The sequence below is a fragment of the Ochotona curzoniae genome, unplaced genomic scaffold (genome assembly GCF_017591425.1).
Source record: "Ochotona curzoniae isolate NIBS_2020 unplaced genomic scaffold, NIBS_Ocur_1.0 contig_46, whole genome shotgun sequence".
Taxonomy (NCBI): Eukaryota; Metazoa; Chordata; class Mammalia; order Lagomorpha; family Ochotonidae; genus Ochotona; species Ochotona curzoniae.
This window is the reverse complement of record NW_024466340.1, coordinates 3886151-3899822: the sequence shown is the minus strand read 5'-3', so window position 1 is coordinate 3899822 and position 13672 is coordinate 3886151. Positions and strand designations below refer to the sequence as shown.

The 13672-nt window shown below is 59.1% G+C and overlaps 1 protein-coding gene across 2 annotated transcripts in view; it reads left to right on the top strand.

Annotated features, from left to right (window-relative positions):
* TPCN1 (two pore segment channel 1) overlaps positions 1–13537 on the top strand; it is a 51419-nt gene extending 37882 nt beyond the window's left edge. For both annotated transcript variants that reach the window (XM_040986945.1, XM_040986944.1), the window contains exons 11-28: positions 109–225; positions 319–443; positions 1004–1052; positions 1382–1445; positions 2100–2144; positions 3365–3421; positions 3504–3557; positions 4194–4266; positions 5110–5217; positions 6063–6134; positions 6652–6741; positions 7842–7957; positions 8491–8537; positions 9044–9112; positions 9222–9306; positions 10203–10342; positions 10546–10626; positions 11486–13537. In XM_040986945.1, the coding sequence (XP_040842879.1) occupies positions 109–225; positions 319–443; positions 1004–1052; positions 1382–1445; positions 2100–2144; positions 3365–3421; positions 3504–3557; positions 4194–4266; positions 5110–5217; positions 6063–6134; positions 6652–6741; positions 7842–7957; positions 8491–8537; positions 9044–9112; positions 9222–9306; positions 10203–10342; positions 10546–10626; positions 11486–11602 (1509 nt within the window). In that variant the 3' untranslated portion in view covers positions 11603–13537. The remainder of the gene's footprint in view (positions 1–108; positions 226–318; positions 444–1003; positions 1053–1381; positions 1446–2099; positions 2145–3364; positions 3422–3503; positions 3558–4193; positions 4267–5109; positions 5218–6062; positions 6135–6651; positions 6742–7841; positions 7958–8490; positions 8538–9043; positions 9113–9221; positions 9307–10202; positions 10343–10545; positions 10627–11485) is intronic.
* The last annotated feature ends 135 nt before the right edge of the window (positions 13538–13672 follow it).

Sequence of the window (13672 nt, the reverse complement as noted above, 5' to 3'; positions counted from 1 at the left end):
TATCCGAGGTCCAGGGCTGGGGAGTGGGGGAGGCAGGCAGAGGTGCCCCCGCCGCAAGCCTGACCCCTGTGAGCAAGGGAACCAGGCCTCGGTGCCCTCCCCTCACAGCTCCTGGCCGTGGTCTTTGACACCTTCAATGACATTGAGAAACGCAAGTTCAAGTCTCTGCTACTGCACAAGCGCACCGCCATCCAGCATGCCTACCGCCTGCTCGTCAGCCAGCGGGTAGGATGGGCAGGGGGTGGGCCTTGGTGCCCTGGGAGCCCTCCCTGTACTGGGTGTCCCTGGCTGGCATGTGGACACCTCCCCTCCCTGCAGAGGCCCGTGGGCATCTCCTACAGGCAGTTCGAAGGCCTGATGCGCTTCTACAAGCCCCGCATGAGTGCCAGGGAGCGCTACCTGACCTTCAAGGCCCTCAACCAGAGCAACACGCCTCTGCTCAGGTGAGTGCATGGGAGCTGACCCAGGCACAGGCAAGTGAGTGCTGGGGTGTGGGTGTGGTGGAGGAGCCGACCAAGCAGCAGGCGAGCTGGGGGCGTGTAAGGGTCCTTGAAGGGGTTGGCTGGATAGACAGGGGTCATTGGCTCTGTGGTCCTCATGCAGCAGGACCTGTATGCTGCAGCTGCCCCTTGTGCCCTAGGTGGGGTGGGGGAGTCCCCTGTGAGCCAGATTGGCAGGCAGAGGGACACACACACACACCTGTGGAGAGTACGGAGCTCCTAAGCTGCTAAAGAGAAAAACTCCACTGGAGAGGGGAGTATGGGTCAGCTCCATCCTGGCCCCAGAGTTCCCACGGGGTGGAGTGGCCATCTGTGAACAGGCGCACAGGGTGTGGGAGCATCTGTATCAGCACAGAGGAACGGATGGTGTGTTCCCAGGTGGTGGGACAAAGGCCTCCTCCACCCCTGCCCCTGGAGAGGGACCCAGAGGCAGGAGAGGGAGGGTAGGGAAGCTCGTGGGCCCGAGTGCTGAGTCCTCTTGCCCTTTGGTTTGCCTGTGACAGCCTTAAGGACTTTTACGATATCTACGAGGTTGCTGCCTTGAAGTGGAAGGTGAGTGCGTGTGAGACCAGAAAGGGTGAGAGGGCCCCTGCCCGCTCCTAGCTCAGCATGCCCCCACCTCTGCCCTGCCATTTGCCAAGCACCCACCAAGTACCCATTAGTTGCCTTCGTCACCGTTGACCACAGGTGGGTGAGACTTGGCCCACTCCAAGACAACAGGGCACGGCAAGTGCTGGCTGCCCGTGTTGTCTTGTCCATCTGAGGGTTGATGGTGTTTCAAGCGCAGGCTGAGCAGGGAAGGAAGACCACCATCCTGACTCCAGGCTGCTGCTGGCTGCCTGCCCTGACCCCCTCTCCCTGTGGTCCTGTCGCCCTGCCAGGCCAAGAGCAACCGAGAACACTGGTTTGATGAGCTGCCCCGCACAGCATTCCTTATCTTCAAAGGTAAACCGGGCCCATGCCGGGGACAGACCAGGGATGAATGTTTGAGGGTATGTCTGAAGGGCCAGTGGATGATGTGTGTGCAGGCACCTGTGCACAAGAGAATGTGGAGCGAGCTCTTCTGTCTGCTGGTACACTCCTCAAATGACTGTAACAGCCAGAGCTGGGCTGGTCCAAAGCTGGGAGCCGAGAGAGCTCCTTCATAGTCTCCCACGTAGGTGGCAGGGAGCCAGTCCTGTGGGCCATCCTCTGCTGCTTTTCCCAGGCCATTAGCTGGGAGCTGGATCAGAAGTGGAGCAGCCGGGACTTGAACCAGTGCCCATATGAGATGCTGGCTTTACTCATATCACCACAGCACTGACCCCGTCATAGAGTTTTTCATTCCACAGGGATGGTAGTTTCTTGTGTGGGTGCCTATTTATGCTGGGCCTCAGCGAGCAGCAGTTTCCATTCTAGCTGTGGCCAGCGCAGCCCGGCTCTGCTGTCTGGTCTCTGGGCTGTGCTGGCTGAGCCCAGAGCAGCCGCCCTCCGTGAATGGAAGGCAGTGTCTGAGCAGACGCCTGGGTGCCACCGCTGCCCTGGCACCCCTGGTACGTGTGTGGGAGAGATGTGCATGCCTACGAGGTGTCCACACTAACACTCCTTCTCTTCTCCCAGGAATTAATATCCTTGTGAAGTCCAAGGCCTTCCAGTATTTCATGTGTAAGTGCGGACACTCCGGCCCCAGGCTCCCTTTTCTCTCCCGAGACCTTGCGGTCCTCGCAGGAGGAGATGAGAGAGTCACCCTGCACGACACAGTTAGACTTAACTATCGTGGACAATCCCAAGCGAGTGTGCAAGTACAGAGTGGAAGATAAGGTGCAGTGCAGGGCCTGTCACACTCATCTCTGGGCCTGTCTTACCTGTCCATCTGGGATTAAGAATCGTTTTTCTGCCAAGGGCAGTTACACACTTGCAATGACCTTGCGTCCACTGTGCCGCTCCCCAAGCGACCGCCAGGGCTAGCAGAAGCCAGAAGCCTAGAATGCTGTTCATGTCTGCCTTGTGGGTGGCAGGGACCCAAGCAGCTGGACCATCTTCTACTGCCTTGCTAAGTACATTAGGAGAGAACTGAATCGAAAGTAGAACAGGCAGGACTCGAAGTGGTGCTTGTATGGGATTTTGGTATCACAGGCAGTGGTTTAATCCAGGGCCAGTTGAATGCCCAAACCCAGGCTCACAGCAGCACTGACACCATCGCTCACTCGCTCTGTCCCACTGTGTCAGAATAACCATCTCCACAACGCAGCACCGGAGGCCATCTCGCTGGAGACATTCACTCCCGGTGACTTTGTTTTCAGGTCACCTTGAAGGGGGGTGTTCCATGGAGGACTGGCAACAGCCAGGACACGTTTAACTTTCTCCAATTCATCTGCCTTTCAAGTAAAAATAAAATAGAAGCTTAAAAAAAAGGAGGGGGGCGTGGAGGAAGGCAAAATGACTGGAGAGAGAGAGATCTTCCATCTGCTGGTTCATTCCCCAAATGGCCTCGAGTCCAGGTTGAAGTTAGGGCCCACACCTCTTCTCCCCCAAAGGTGACAGGCACCCAAGCCCTACAGCCACATCTGCTACCTTCCAAGGAACAGTCATAGCGGAGAACTGAATCAGGTTCCGATAATGAGATGCCGGCAGCAAGAAAGGTGGCTAAAGCCACTGTGTCACAGTGCCAGCCGCCGCCGAAGCTCCCTAGCCAGTGTGCCCACAGAGAGGGTACATTTCGGCATTCACAACTGTGGGCTAAGGGGAACCGCTGGCAGGTCCGGCCCCTGCAAGAGGATCCCCAGGGGGTCCCGCTGTCTATACCCTCAGTGCTGCCCAGAAAGGAGCCGCAGCCATGACCTGCAGGGCTACAAGTCCGCCTGGGCCTCCTGTGTCTCTTTCAGACCTGGTGGTGGCAGTGAACGGAGTCTGGATCCTGGTGGAGACGTTCATGCTGAAAGGTGTGCCCCAGGGGGGACTGTGGGGTGGCCAGGACTGGCCACACACCTGGCTGACATCTGGACTCCTGTTTCTCCCTCACAGGTGGGAACTTCTTCTCCAAGCACGTGCCCTGGAGTTACCTCGTCTTTCTGACCAGTAAGTTGCAGGCGTGCGTTTGTTGGCTGCCTTGCCTTCAGTGCTGGCCAGGAGAATTTTGCTTCTGTATTCCATGGTTTGTCCAGATTCCATTTTGTCCTCTGGGTCAAGCTCTCCTGGCTTCCTTCCGTTCAAGTCCAGATATTGGGTGTGTCACCTGCAGGGCATCACCCCTGTGGCTTAACTCCTTTGGTGGTTCATTTATTTGAGAGATGGAGACAGATCTTGCACTTGCTGGCTCTCTCCATCAATGCCCTTAACAGCTGAAATCCAGGACTTGGGATTTCAGTCTGGTTCTCTACTTAAGGCGAATAGGAAGCCCAGCAGCTGGCCACCACCTGCCGCCCACTCCCAGGGCATGCATTGGTGGGAAGCTAGTTCTCGAAGGCAGAACCGGGACTCCAATCAGGTGCTCTCATATGGGACGCAGGTCCCAAGCTATGTCTTGACCATTCTGATGGCCACCCCGTGGGCTGGCCCTGCCATTGCACTTGGCGCTCACTGTGGATGTAGGTGTGGCCTGAGTGCTGTTGGGGTGGGGAGGGGAGAGCCAGGAGGCCAGTGGGGAGACACCTGGGAAAAGCAGGAGACTGCAGAAGAGCCTCTGAGAGTAACCCTGCCACTTGCTGTCCGCAGTCTACGGGGTAGAGCTATTCCTGAAGGTGGCCGGCCTGGGCCCTGTGGAGTACCTGTCATCTGGCTGGAACCTGTAAGTGTACCACCTGCTTCTCACCCATGGCCACAACTGCAGGGACCAGTGCATCCCCCATAGCCGGGGCCCCGGCTGCAGGTGCAGGCCAGAGCTCTGGGCACAGGCCTCGCTGCAGCAGCTCTGCCCATAGCCTAGGGACTCCCCAGGGCCAGACCCTCGCCAGCCCTCCTGGAAATGACCTCTTGAGGTCTCTTGGGCTGATTTACTCTTCTTGCATCATGATACTGACTTCTCTGTTAAAACCACATCCCCACAGAGAAAGTTCTAGTACCTTGCTTGGTGAGCAGCCAAGGGGTCCATGGGCCCTGCCCCACCTGCTGAGGGCTCGAGCCCCGTTCACTTAATTCATGCATGCCATCAGTCTGGGCTCACGAGGTCCTAGGTAGGGAGAGATAGATGGGCGAATAAGAAACATCCAGGAGCCTGGGAAGGCTGATTCCTGGGGCTGAAGCTCCTGGGCTAGATGGGTAGTTCCCTCGAAGGCTGCTGAGGCCTCTGTCTTTATGAGCTGTACAGGGTGAGTCCCGGGCCTTAGTGGCCAGAACCCGGGAGTGTTGCAGCTGGCCCCCACCCATGTGTGTGACTGACACTGGCCAGGCGAGCAGGAAGGAGCTTGCTGGTGCACCCACTTCCTGACGTGCTGTTGTCTGTGCTGGTGGGGTGGGTGGACAGGCCCCCTGGACAGGCTCACAGTGTACAGCCAGGCCAGGCAGTGGTCGTGGGGGTGGGTGGATGGGCCCCCTGGACAGGCTCACAGTGCACGGTCAGGCCAGGCAGTGGTCGTGGGGGAGGCTCCCGTGTCCCTCTTTGAGCTGGCCTCTTCCTGCGCTCCCCCACCAGGTTTGACTTCTCCGTCACAGTCTTCGCATTTCTGGGGCTCTTGGCCTGGGCTCTTGACATGGAGCCCTTCTACTTCATAGTGGTCCTGCGTCCCCTGCAGCTGCTCAGGTGATGGCTTGGGGCAGGGGGCAGGAGAGGGAGAGAGGCTGGTGGGAAAATCCTGGGGCTGGCCACAAGAATGACCTCGAATGAGCCAGGGAACTCAGTGGCTGGAGTTCCCGGGTGTCACTGGCCCATCCCAGTGAGTGCATGCTGGCTGTCTGGGTCCCCTCCTGTGCCTGACACTGTTGCAGAGAAATCTGACTCATGATTCTCATGACCTCTGCCTGAGTGGGACCTGCTGCAGCCAGGAAGGCCCACAGAGCAGAGAGCCTTGGCTGCTGAGGGCTGGGGGCCCATTCCCCTGGGGCTGCTGGAGCCAGTGCACCTGCCCTGCTCACACCCCTCACTGCCCTAGGGCTTGGCGGTGTTTGCCCTCCCAGCTGTGCCCTGGCTTCTCTCTCCTGGATGTGGGGAGGAGGTCCCAGGCAGCACCTCTGGAAGGAGCTCCCGGCATCCCTCCTCAGGGGTGGCTTGGGGCAGAGCCCCTCCCTCTTGGACTGCCACCTTCCTTTCCTGGGAATCTTCCATGTCCTTACAGGCCCCTGTCCTTCTTTCCCTGGTGGCCCCCCAAGCCTCTCACTCCATTTGCAAACTGTGGCAGAGCAGACCCAGCTTGGCCCTGTGTCTTCCACAGAGGGTCTTGGTGTCCTGGGCGTGCCACTGTCCCTTGCTACATGCGTGAGTCACCACAGCCCAGGGCTGGACTCGTGGCTCTGAGGGACAGATGGATGACCGTTTGGCCTCCTCTTTCCCTGCGGACTGGTATAATAGATGGACGGCAGCAGGTCCCAAAGGAGGGACTCAGCTGGGTGCCTGCATCTGCCCATGACTTGTACCCTCTCCTCGTTCAGGCTATTTAAACTGAAAAGACGTTACCGCAACGTGCTGGACACCATGTTTGAGCTGCTGCCACGCATGGCCAGGTACTGCCTGCCGTCAGGCTGTAGGTGCAGGCCGCCTAAGGCTTGTGCCTAAAGGGACGGGCAGCTGGGTGGCTGCAGGGGGAGCAGAAGAGTCCCAGAAAGGAGCAGCATCACGGGGTCAGTGGGTATTGATGGAGGAGGGAGGTGGGATGCTGAGCACACAGGACTGCCTGGCCCCCATTCTTCTCCTCTCACCCGACTGGCACATTCAGTAGGGAGGGCAGGGATCTGTCACCTCACTCACCGCCTCTGTCTGCGTCCGCAGGTAAGGGCCCCCTGTGAGTCTACCTGCGCAGGTAAGGGGCCCATCTCTCGTCCAGGGGCATCTGGTCATAGAGTCCCAAGCTGAGCTGTTTCCACACCCGACCTGAGCCAAGAACCCCTCCCCGGCAGGGACTTTCCAGCTGGTCACCGGCTAGGAGCATGCGGCCCCTGCAGTCTGCTCAGGGGATCTGAGAGGCCTCTGCAGCCCGGCCATCCACCCCTAAACCACGCCATCCCTTTGTCCTCCCCACAGCCTGGCCCTCACCCTGCTCATCTTCTACTATTCCTTCGCCATTGTGGGCATGGAATTCTTCTATGGGATCCTCTATCCCAACTGCTGCAAGTGAGTACAACCTGGCCCTGCCCGGTTCCAGTACCCTTGGATTCTGGGAAGCTAGGCCCAGTAGGCTCCTCACCCAAGTGCTTGGGGACCCTGTGGTCACTTTACTCAACACTCAGGCCTCCATGAAGCACATCTCTGGAGCAGGTGTGCCCAGACGAGCTCCCTGTCACCCAGATATAGCCCAGGGAGCACGTTCCCTTCCATCAGGCCACCATTAGCTCAGCCCAGGCTGGTACCTGGAGGCTGCCCCAGTATCCCAGTGTCATGAGGCCCATGGCCGCCACACACTTCTCTCCAGGAATGGCCATGGAGCTGGGCTGAAACAGCTCGTGCCAGGTGGGTGAGGTGGGATAGGCAGACATATGGCAGGTGGTCCTTGGGCTCAGGAACAAAGAGGAACAAAGCCTCCTATAGCCACCTCTGTTCCCCCTCCCCTCCTCCCAAGCCACCACCGTGGACTTCTGGACTCTGCCACCAAGGGCTGGGCCCCAGTGTCCTCACAGGCTCTGGGCCACATGGCCAAGAGTGTTTACAAAGAGGCCAGGAACTGGGCTGAGTGCCAAGCTGATCCACAGAGAGCCATCCTGAGGCTGTGGCTCCCATGCTGCAGGGACCCGCACAGTCACCAGGGAGCCCTGTAGAGTACACCCTCCAGATCTAAGCCCTCGGCTCTGCCTTCTGCACAGGTGCAGGGTGGCCCAGTCACATTCAGGGCTTACTCAGGCGTGGTACCAGGGAAGTCAGGAAAGGATTCTTCCAGGAGCTGGCACTGCGATGCAACAGGCTAAACCACCACCTGCAATACCAGCATCCCATCCCAGTTACCCGTTCAAGTCCCAGCTGATCCTGTCCCACTCCCTACTGATGCACCTGTGAAAGTAGCAAAAGTTAGCCCAAGTGCTTGGATCTCTGCTCGCCATGTGGGAGAACTGGATGGAGGATTCCCCCTATCCTGGGCTTGCTCACCTCCAGACCCAGTCTGGGCAGGCCCATGAGGAGGGCTTTATCCCTCCCACAGTAGAGCACCAGAGAAGGGGTGGGCCTAGAGGAAGCTGACAGTCTTGCGACCCTCTTTCTGCCCTCTTTGCCTCCTTGGCCAGTGCCAGCACCGTGGCAGATGCCTACCGCTGGCTCAACCACACCGTGGGCAACAAGACCGTGGTAGAAGAAGGTTACTATTATCTCAACAACTTTGACAACATCCTCAACAGCTTCGGTGAGGCCACGCATCCCATACGGCCACCTCTGTCCCTCTCCTGAGCCATTGGCCATGCCTCCTTGGGGTTGTGGGCTGCCCAACAGCCTTAGGGAAGGTCTCAGCCATGTCCAGGCTCTAGTAGATTTCCTTTACATGACACCTGTTCTGCCTTGGGAGAACAACTCTGCGCCTTCACCCATGGGGGCCTGATGGTGCCAAGAAACTGCTCAACCCCCTACCCAGCTTAGGTTCTGCTCAGTCCCTTTCACTTCCTGACCCCATTCCATGGGCGGTGGGAGCCTGAGGGAAGTGGCCCTGCCAATACCAGCCTCTCAAGAGGAGTGGGAGCACCTAGGGGGACCCCAGGTCTGCCCTGAGGGGGTGAGGATGCTCCCCACCGTCTATGGCACAGGGTGTACCCTTTGGGGGACAGACGGAGATGTCTGAGCCCCTGGAGGGCAGGCGCTCAGGGAGTTGCCTGGGCCAGATGGGAGAGGTGCCTAGAAGCTGCTCTGACTAAAGTGCCCCCTCTCCTCCCCTTCCCATGGCAGTGACCTTGTTCGAGCTCACGGTTGTTAACAACTGGTACATCATCATGGTAAGGGTCTTGGACAGCCCCTGATGTGTTCCCCACTCACATGCTAGAAGCCAGCTCTGGTCCCTGGGTCCCAGGGACTCTTCTGTCCCAGCAGGCCACGAGGTCCTGCTCCCACCCTGTGGGCTACAGCTGCCTTCCCAGCACCTGGTACCTGCCAGGATCAGCTGAGGAGCCTAACTCCGAACACCATGCCCAGGCTCAGTGGAGATGCTTCCCAGGCAGGAAACTGCATGGTGTGGGTCATGGGTGGGTTCTGTCCTTTCCTCAAATGCTTCCAAGCTCCTCTCCCTACACTCAGAATCCCAAGAGACTACATGTGCCCACCCTGGGTGCTTCACAGCACCTGCAGAGCACGCCACATGGAGGGGTTTGCAGGGAGCTGGGGCCTCTCCTCTGGCCTCCATTAGCAGAGACCAATGAGGAAGGGCCACACGTGGGCTGAGTGGGCAGGGGCTGGCACTGCCTGGGTGCTTGCTCACTGCCACCGCCACCTCCTCCTCCTCCAGGAAGGCGTCACCTCCCAGACCTCCCACTGGAGCCGCCTCTATTTTATGACCTTCTACATCGTGACCATGGTAGGCTGGGCCCTGTACCCTCCCCTCGGGGTCTCCCTGTCCTGCATGTAGCACGGGCAACATGCCTGCCCTGGCCGACTCTGCCCATACCCCGCATCCTTCCTGCCAGGTGGTGATGACCATCATCGTGGCCTTCATCCTCGAGGCCTTCGTCTTCCGGATGAACTACAACCGCAAGAACCAGGACTCGGAAGGTGAGTGGGGATCGCTCTGTGGGTCTGCAGCTGCTTAGACGCCCGCAGTTCAGCTGCCTGGCCAGACCTCTCGGTGGCATTATCGTGACTGGGAAATGCTCAGAATCCAACTTGAGAGCAGACACAGCGCATGTCGTTGTTGGCCAAGGCTCGAGCCTCGAGAATTGCCCAGCAGCACTTTGTCCTCTGTGTCCCCAAAGCTCACAGAGTTTTTTCCTGAGCCACATGTGTGGCCACCACCCAGGCTAATAACGTCCCATCCGTGGCGTGACTGTCCCGGCTAAGCCCGTTGCACAGCTTTCTAATATAGCCCTTTGTCCTCTGGTCCTCCACCCAAGCTGCCCGACGCCTGTGCCTGCTTGTTCCCAAGTCTCTGTCCTATCAGGCTGTCCGGCCACTTTTTTCTTATGATTGCTTTTATTCATTCAAAAGCCACAGATTGAGAGAGGAGAGAACTTCCATCCTCCAGTTTACTCCCTAATGGCCACAACTGCCAGGGCCAGGCTGGGCTTAAGCCAGGAGCTAGGAGCTTCCTCCTAGTCTCCCAAGCACTTGGACCATCTGCTGCTGTTTTCCCAAGTGGAATGGGAAGCGGTGCAGCTGGGACTTGAACCTGTGTTTCAAAATGGGATCTGGCATTTGCAGTGGTGCTTAACTTGCTGCACCCCAATGCCAGCCCCCGCCTGGGTCATTTCCCTCATACTTGGAGACTCCTTGCCAACACCTCTACCTTTCCCATAAACTCCAGACAAGACCCTCACTGCTGACGTCCAGGAAGGGCAGGGAAAGGAGCTGGGCGGGTTATGTTGAGCCTGAGTCTGCTGGCGGGAGGAGGTGCTTAACCAGGCTCATGCCAGGGTGGGGCTCTGAGCCACAGGCTCTTGCGGTCCCTGCAGTTGACGATGGCATCACCCTGGAGAAGGAGATCTCAAAGGAAGAGCTGCTGGCTGTCCTGGACCTCTACCGCGAGGTGCGAGGGGCCGCCTCAGATGTCACCCGGCTGCTGGAGACACTGTCCCAGATGGAGCGGTACCAGGTGAGCGGCACTGGCTTAGGCCCAGAGGCCTGTGTTGACACGACACCTCCCTCCCCTCAAAGCTCAAAGCTGGAAGCTTTGGGGAATTGGATGGGGACACCAGTGCCCTGCCACGGGTGGGTGGTCTGGCTGTGCGTGGGGCCTGCCATGGATGGGACCTGCACCGTGTGCAGCCAAGCCTAGCAGCCTCTGTTCTTCCTTAGCAAAATTCCCTGGTGTTTCTGGGGCGGAGATCAAGGACCAAAAGTGATCTGAGCCTGAAGATGTACCAGGAGGAGATCCAGGTAGGAGCCCCCCAGCTGCAAGCTATACCGGCTTACCCACTAGGGCAGGGGCTAGGGTCAGGGCAGGGCTGGGACAGGGGCCATGGCCAGGGCAGGGCTGGGACAGGGGCCATGGCCAGGGCCAGGGCTGGGCTGGGGCCAGGGCCAGGGTAGGGCTGGGGCAGGGGCTGGGGCCAGGGCCAGGGCTAGGGCTAGGAAGGGGCTGGGGCCAGGGCTGGGCTCCTCCCACTGCCATGTCCTTAATCGGTGCCCCAGTGGAGGCAGCCCTCCTCTCCAGCCTGTGTGTGCGTGCCCCTGCAACTTGTCCATCCCCTGCTCTGAGTTGTGCAGGAGGTGGAGCTGGAGGGGAGTAGGCAGGAGGTGGCTACAACCCCCTGGCAGGAGGGTAGAATATTTCCAGCCCATATTTGACCCTTGGGAATAAGGACCCCTGCTGTCCCCAGGGTACTTGTGTTTTTAAGAGAGAAGTACCTTTTTGTACCATCTCCTGGTCCTTGGCCCTTCGCTGTTGAGTAAAGGTTTTGCCACCCCAGCCCAGGGAGTTCTATTCCCCCTGGGGTCCCTTGGGGCTCTGGAAAGTTCTTCCCTGCCAGCCCCAGGGGCTATGCTGCTTGCTGGGGATCCTTGTGACTTGGCGACACGTGTGGTCACATGTGCTGCCACAGGTGACACAGGATACCGAGTGGTTACCCCCCTGAGCCTTGCTGAAAGAAGAGCCGCAGCCCAGGCATCTCTCCATGTCTTGCATTCATCCTAGTCTGAGTAGCAGACTCAGAGCACCTGAGGCCTGCTGTGACCCCCACTGGTGGGGTGGCATCGGGAGGCCTGCCTCTCAGCCCACATCTGCTGTCTGCCCCAGGAGTGGTACGAGGAGCATGCCCGGGAGCAGGAGGAACAGCGACAGCTACTGAGCAGCACCGTGCCCACCATCCCGCAGCCCCCGGGCAGCCGCCAGCGCTCGCAGACTGTCACCTAGCCCCGCTCGCAACAGCTGCACCATCTATGCAATAACACAATAGTATTATCTCACCGCCATGTACGGAAACACGTGTGTGTGCGCACACACGTGCTCAGATATATGCACACGTTTATATAGAGCAGGAGACCAAGGCAGGGGGGAGGCTTGCTGTGCAGCCTGCTGGCCCCGAGTTCCTTCACTCCAGAAGTCCCTGTGGTTCAGGGGGCAGGGAGAGTGGGGACCCACTCCCAGGGAGCTCTGGCTAATGTGGAACATTCCAGAAGCCCCTACCCGAGACCACTAGAGCAGACGTAGCCCTTCTCTGCAGGGCCAGCCTTTAGGGTGGGCCCGGACCAGTCTTCCTGCTGCCACTTTCAAGCCCATGGTCCCCCTGCGGCTGCCTACTGACTTGCTGTGCCCACTGCCTGGGCGTTAAGTGTCTGGCTTTAGGGACAAAACCACTTAGGCAGGAAAGAGCCCGGACCATATAGGCAACACTAGTGCCTGGTACCTCCCAGGGAAGGTGCGAGGGGTGTGGCTCTCCTGGGCAGTCAGTTCCCAGTTAGCAGAGCTGAAATGGGGAGAGGCTGTTGGTGGGTTTGGGACTCTGACTCGGAAGTCGTTTCTCCTGTGTGTCTGTGTCATTCCTGTGGCTGGAAATCCTTCTCTGGTGGCCTTCTTGCAGAACCCAGGTCCAGTGACAGGCTGCTGGTTGTGATGGCCATGACACCAGAGTGCTCCCCTCTCCCTGCACACACAGGCTCCTTGCCTGTCCAAACCCCTCTTCCTGTGGTTCAACCTGTTGAACAGAAGGATGCTGGGTTCACTGAGGATGGTGCTGAGAGCAGGTGTGTGGGAGGAGTCCACGGCAGAGGCATGGGGAGTGCCTGCCCCCGTGGGACCTGGCTGCAGCTCAGGCCACCCTGGCCTGGGACAGTCCTCTCTGCCTTGGAGGGCCAGCTGGGGCAGGCAATCAGCTTCCCCTGAAGCAGGACACTCAGTGATGCAGTCCCCAGGGACCCTAGTGGGAACTCTGTCCACACACGGGTGAAGTCGAGGCAGGTTTGGGAATGGAGCAGCGGCCTTCTGAGCTTGGGACGGTGGGCGATAGAGGTTCCACGACCCCAACACCCCCAGTCCCAGGCCAAGTAGGACAGCCTGATTCCCAGGGGAGCAGCACCCAGCTTCCCGCTCCCATCTCCAAGGCCAGGCTGGCTCCACGGCCAGCATGGCACAGCTGTCCCTGAGCTGGGGATGAGGGTGGCTGATGTGGGGTGTTCAGTCACCATCTCCAGGCAGACGATGAGTCCCCGAGAGCCCGTGTGCTGCCCATCGGAGGCAGGTTTTGTACATTGTCCTCTCCCAGTCTCTGCAGGGCCACAGCCTTCCCCACTATGAGCAGGAACTTTCTTTGCACAACTGTGTGCCTTTGGGGTTGTGTGTGTTGGAAGTGGGGGCCAAGGGTAGCTCTAACCAGCTGCCAGGGCTGGTTCTGGGCTGTGACCTTGTCCACACGCCTGCCGTGTCTGGGAGAGGCCCTAGGGTCACCCAGCACTGGATGAACAAGCAGGCAGAGGGGACAGAGGGGCCAGACTCCAGCCAGGGGCCACTCTCATCGAGACTGAAGACACACTGACCCACAGCCCCGCCTACTGAGCAGGGGACAGCGTCCTCGGGGTCTAGGAGCCCTGGAGGCCCTAGACATCGCCTTGGCCCCATGTCACAGCCTGGCAGGGCAATGACAGCCCCTGTGCCCTCACCCTGGCTTGGTGTAGAGGCCCTTGCTGGCCCCCGCCCTGCCCAACCCCAGCCTTACTCCACACCACGCGGACAATCATTTTGTACAGATCACGGGAGCGGCCTGGGAGGTTTTGTACGTTGCTGATTTGTTACTTGGAAATGCCCCGTGTCCCTGATTTCTGGCATATTAATAAAGAGCCTCTGCTTTGTAAACATGGCTGCCGTCTCATGACTCTGCCACCTCCTTGCCCTCCCCAGTGCCTTGGTGCCTTGGGCCCAGCCACTCAACCCCCGAGCCCCAGCAGAGGTGGCATTAAGAAGGCAGCTTCGGTTTTAACTGTGAAATAT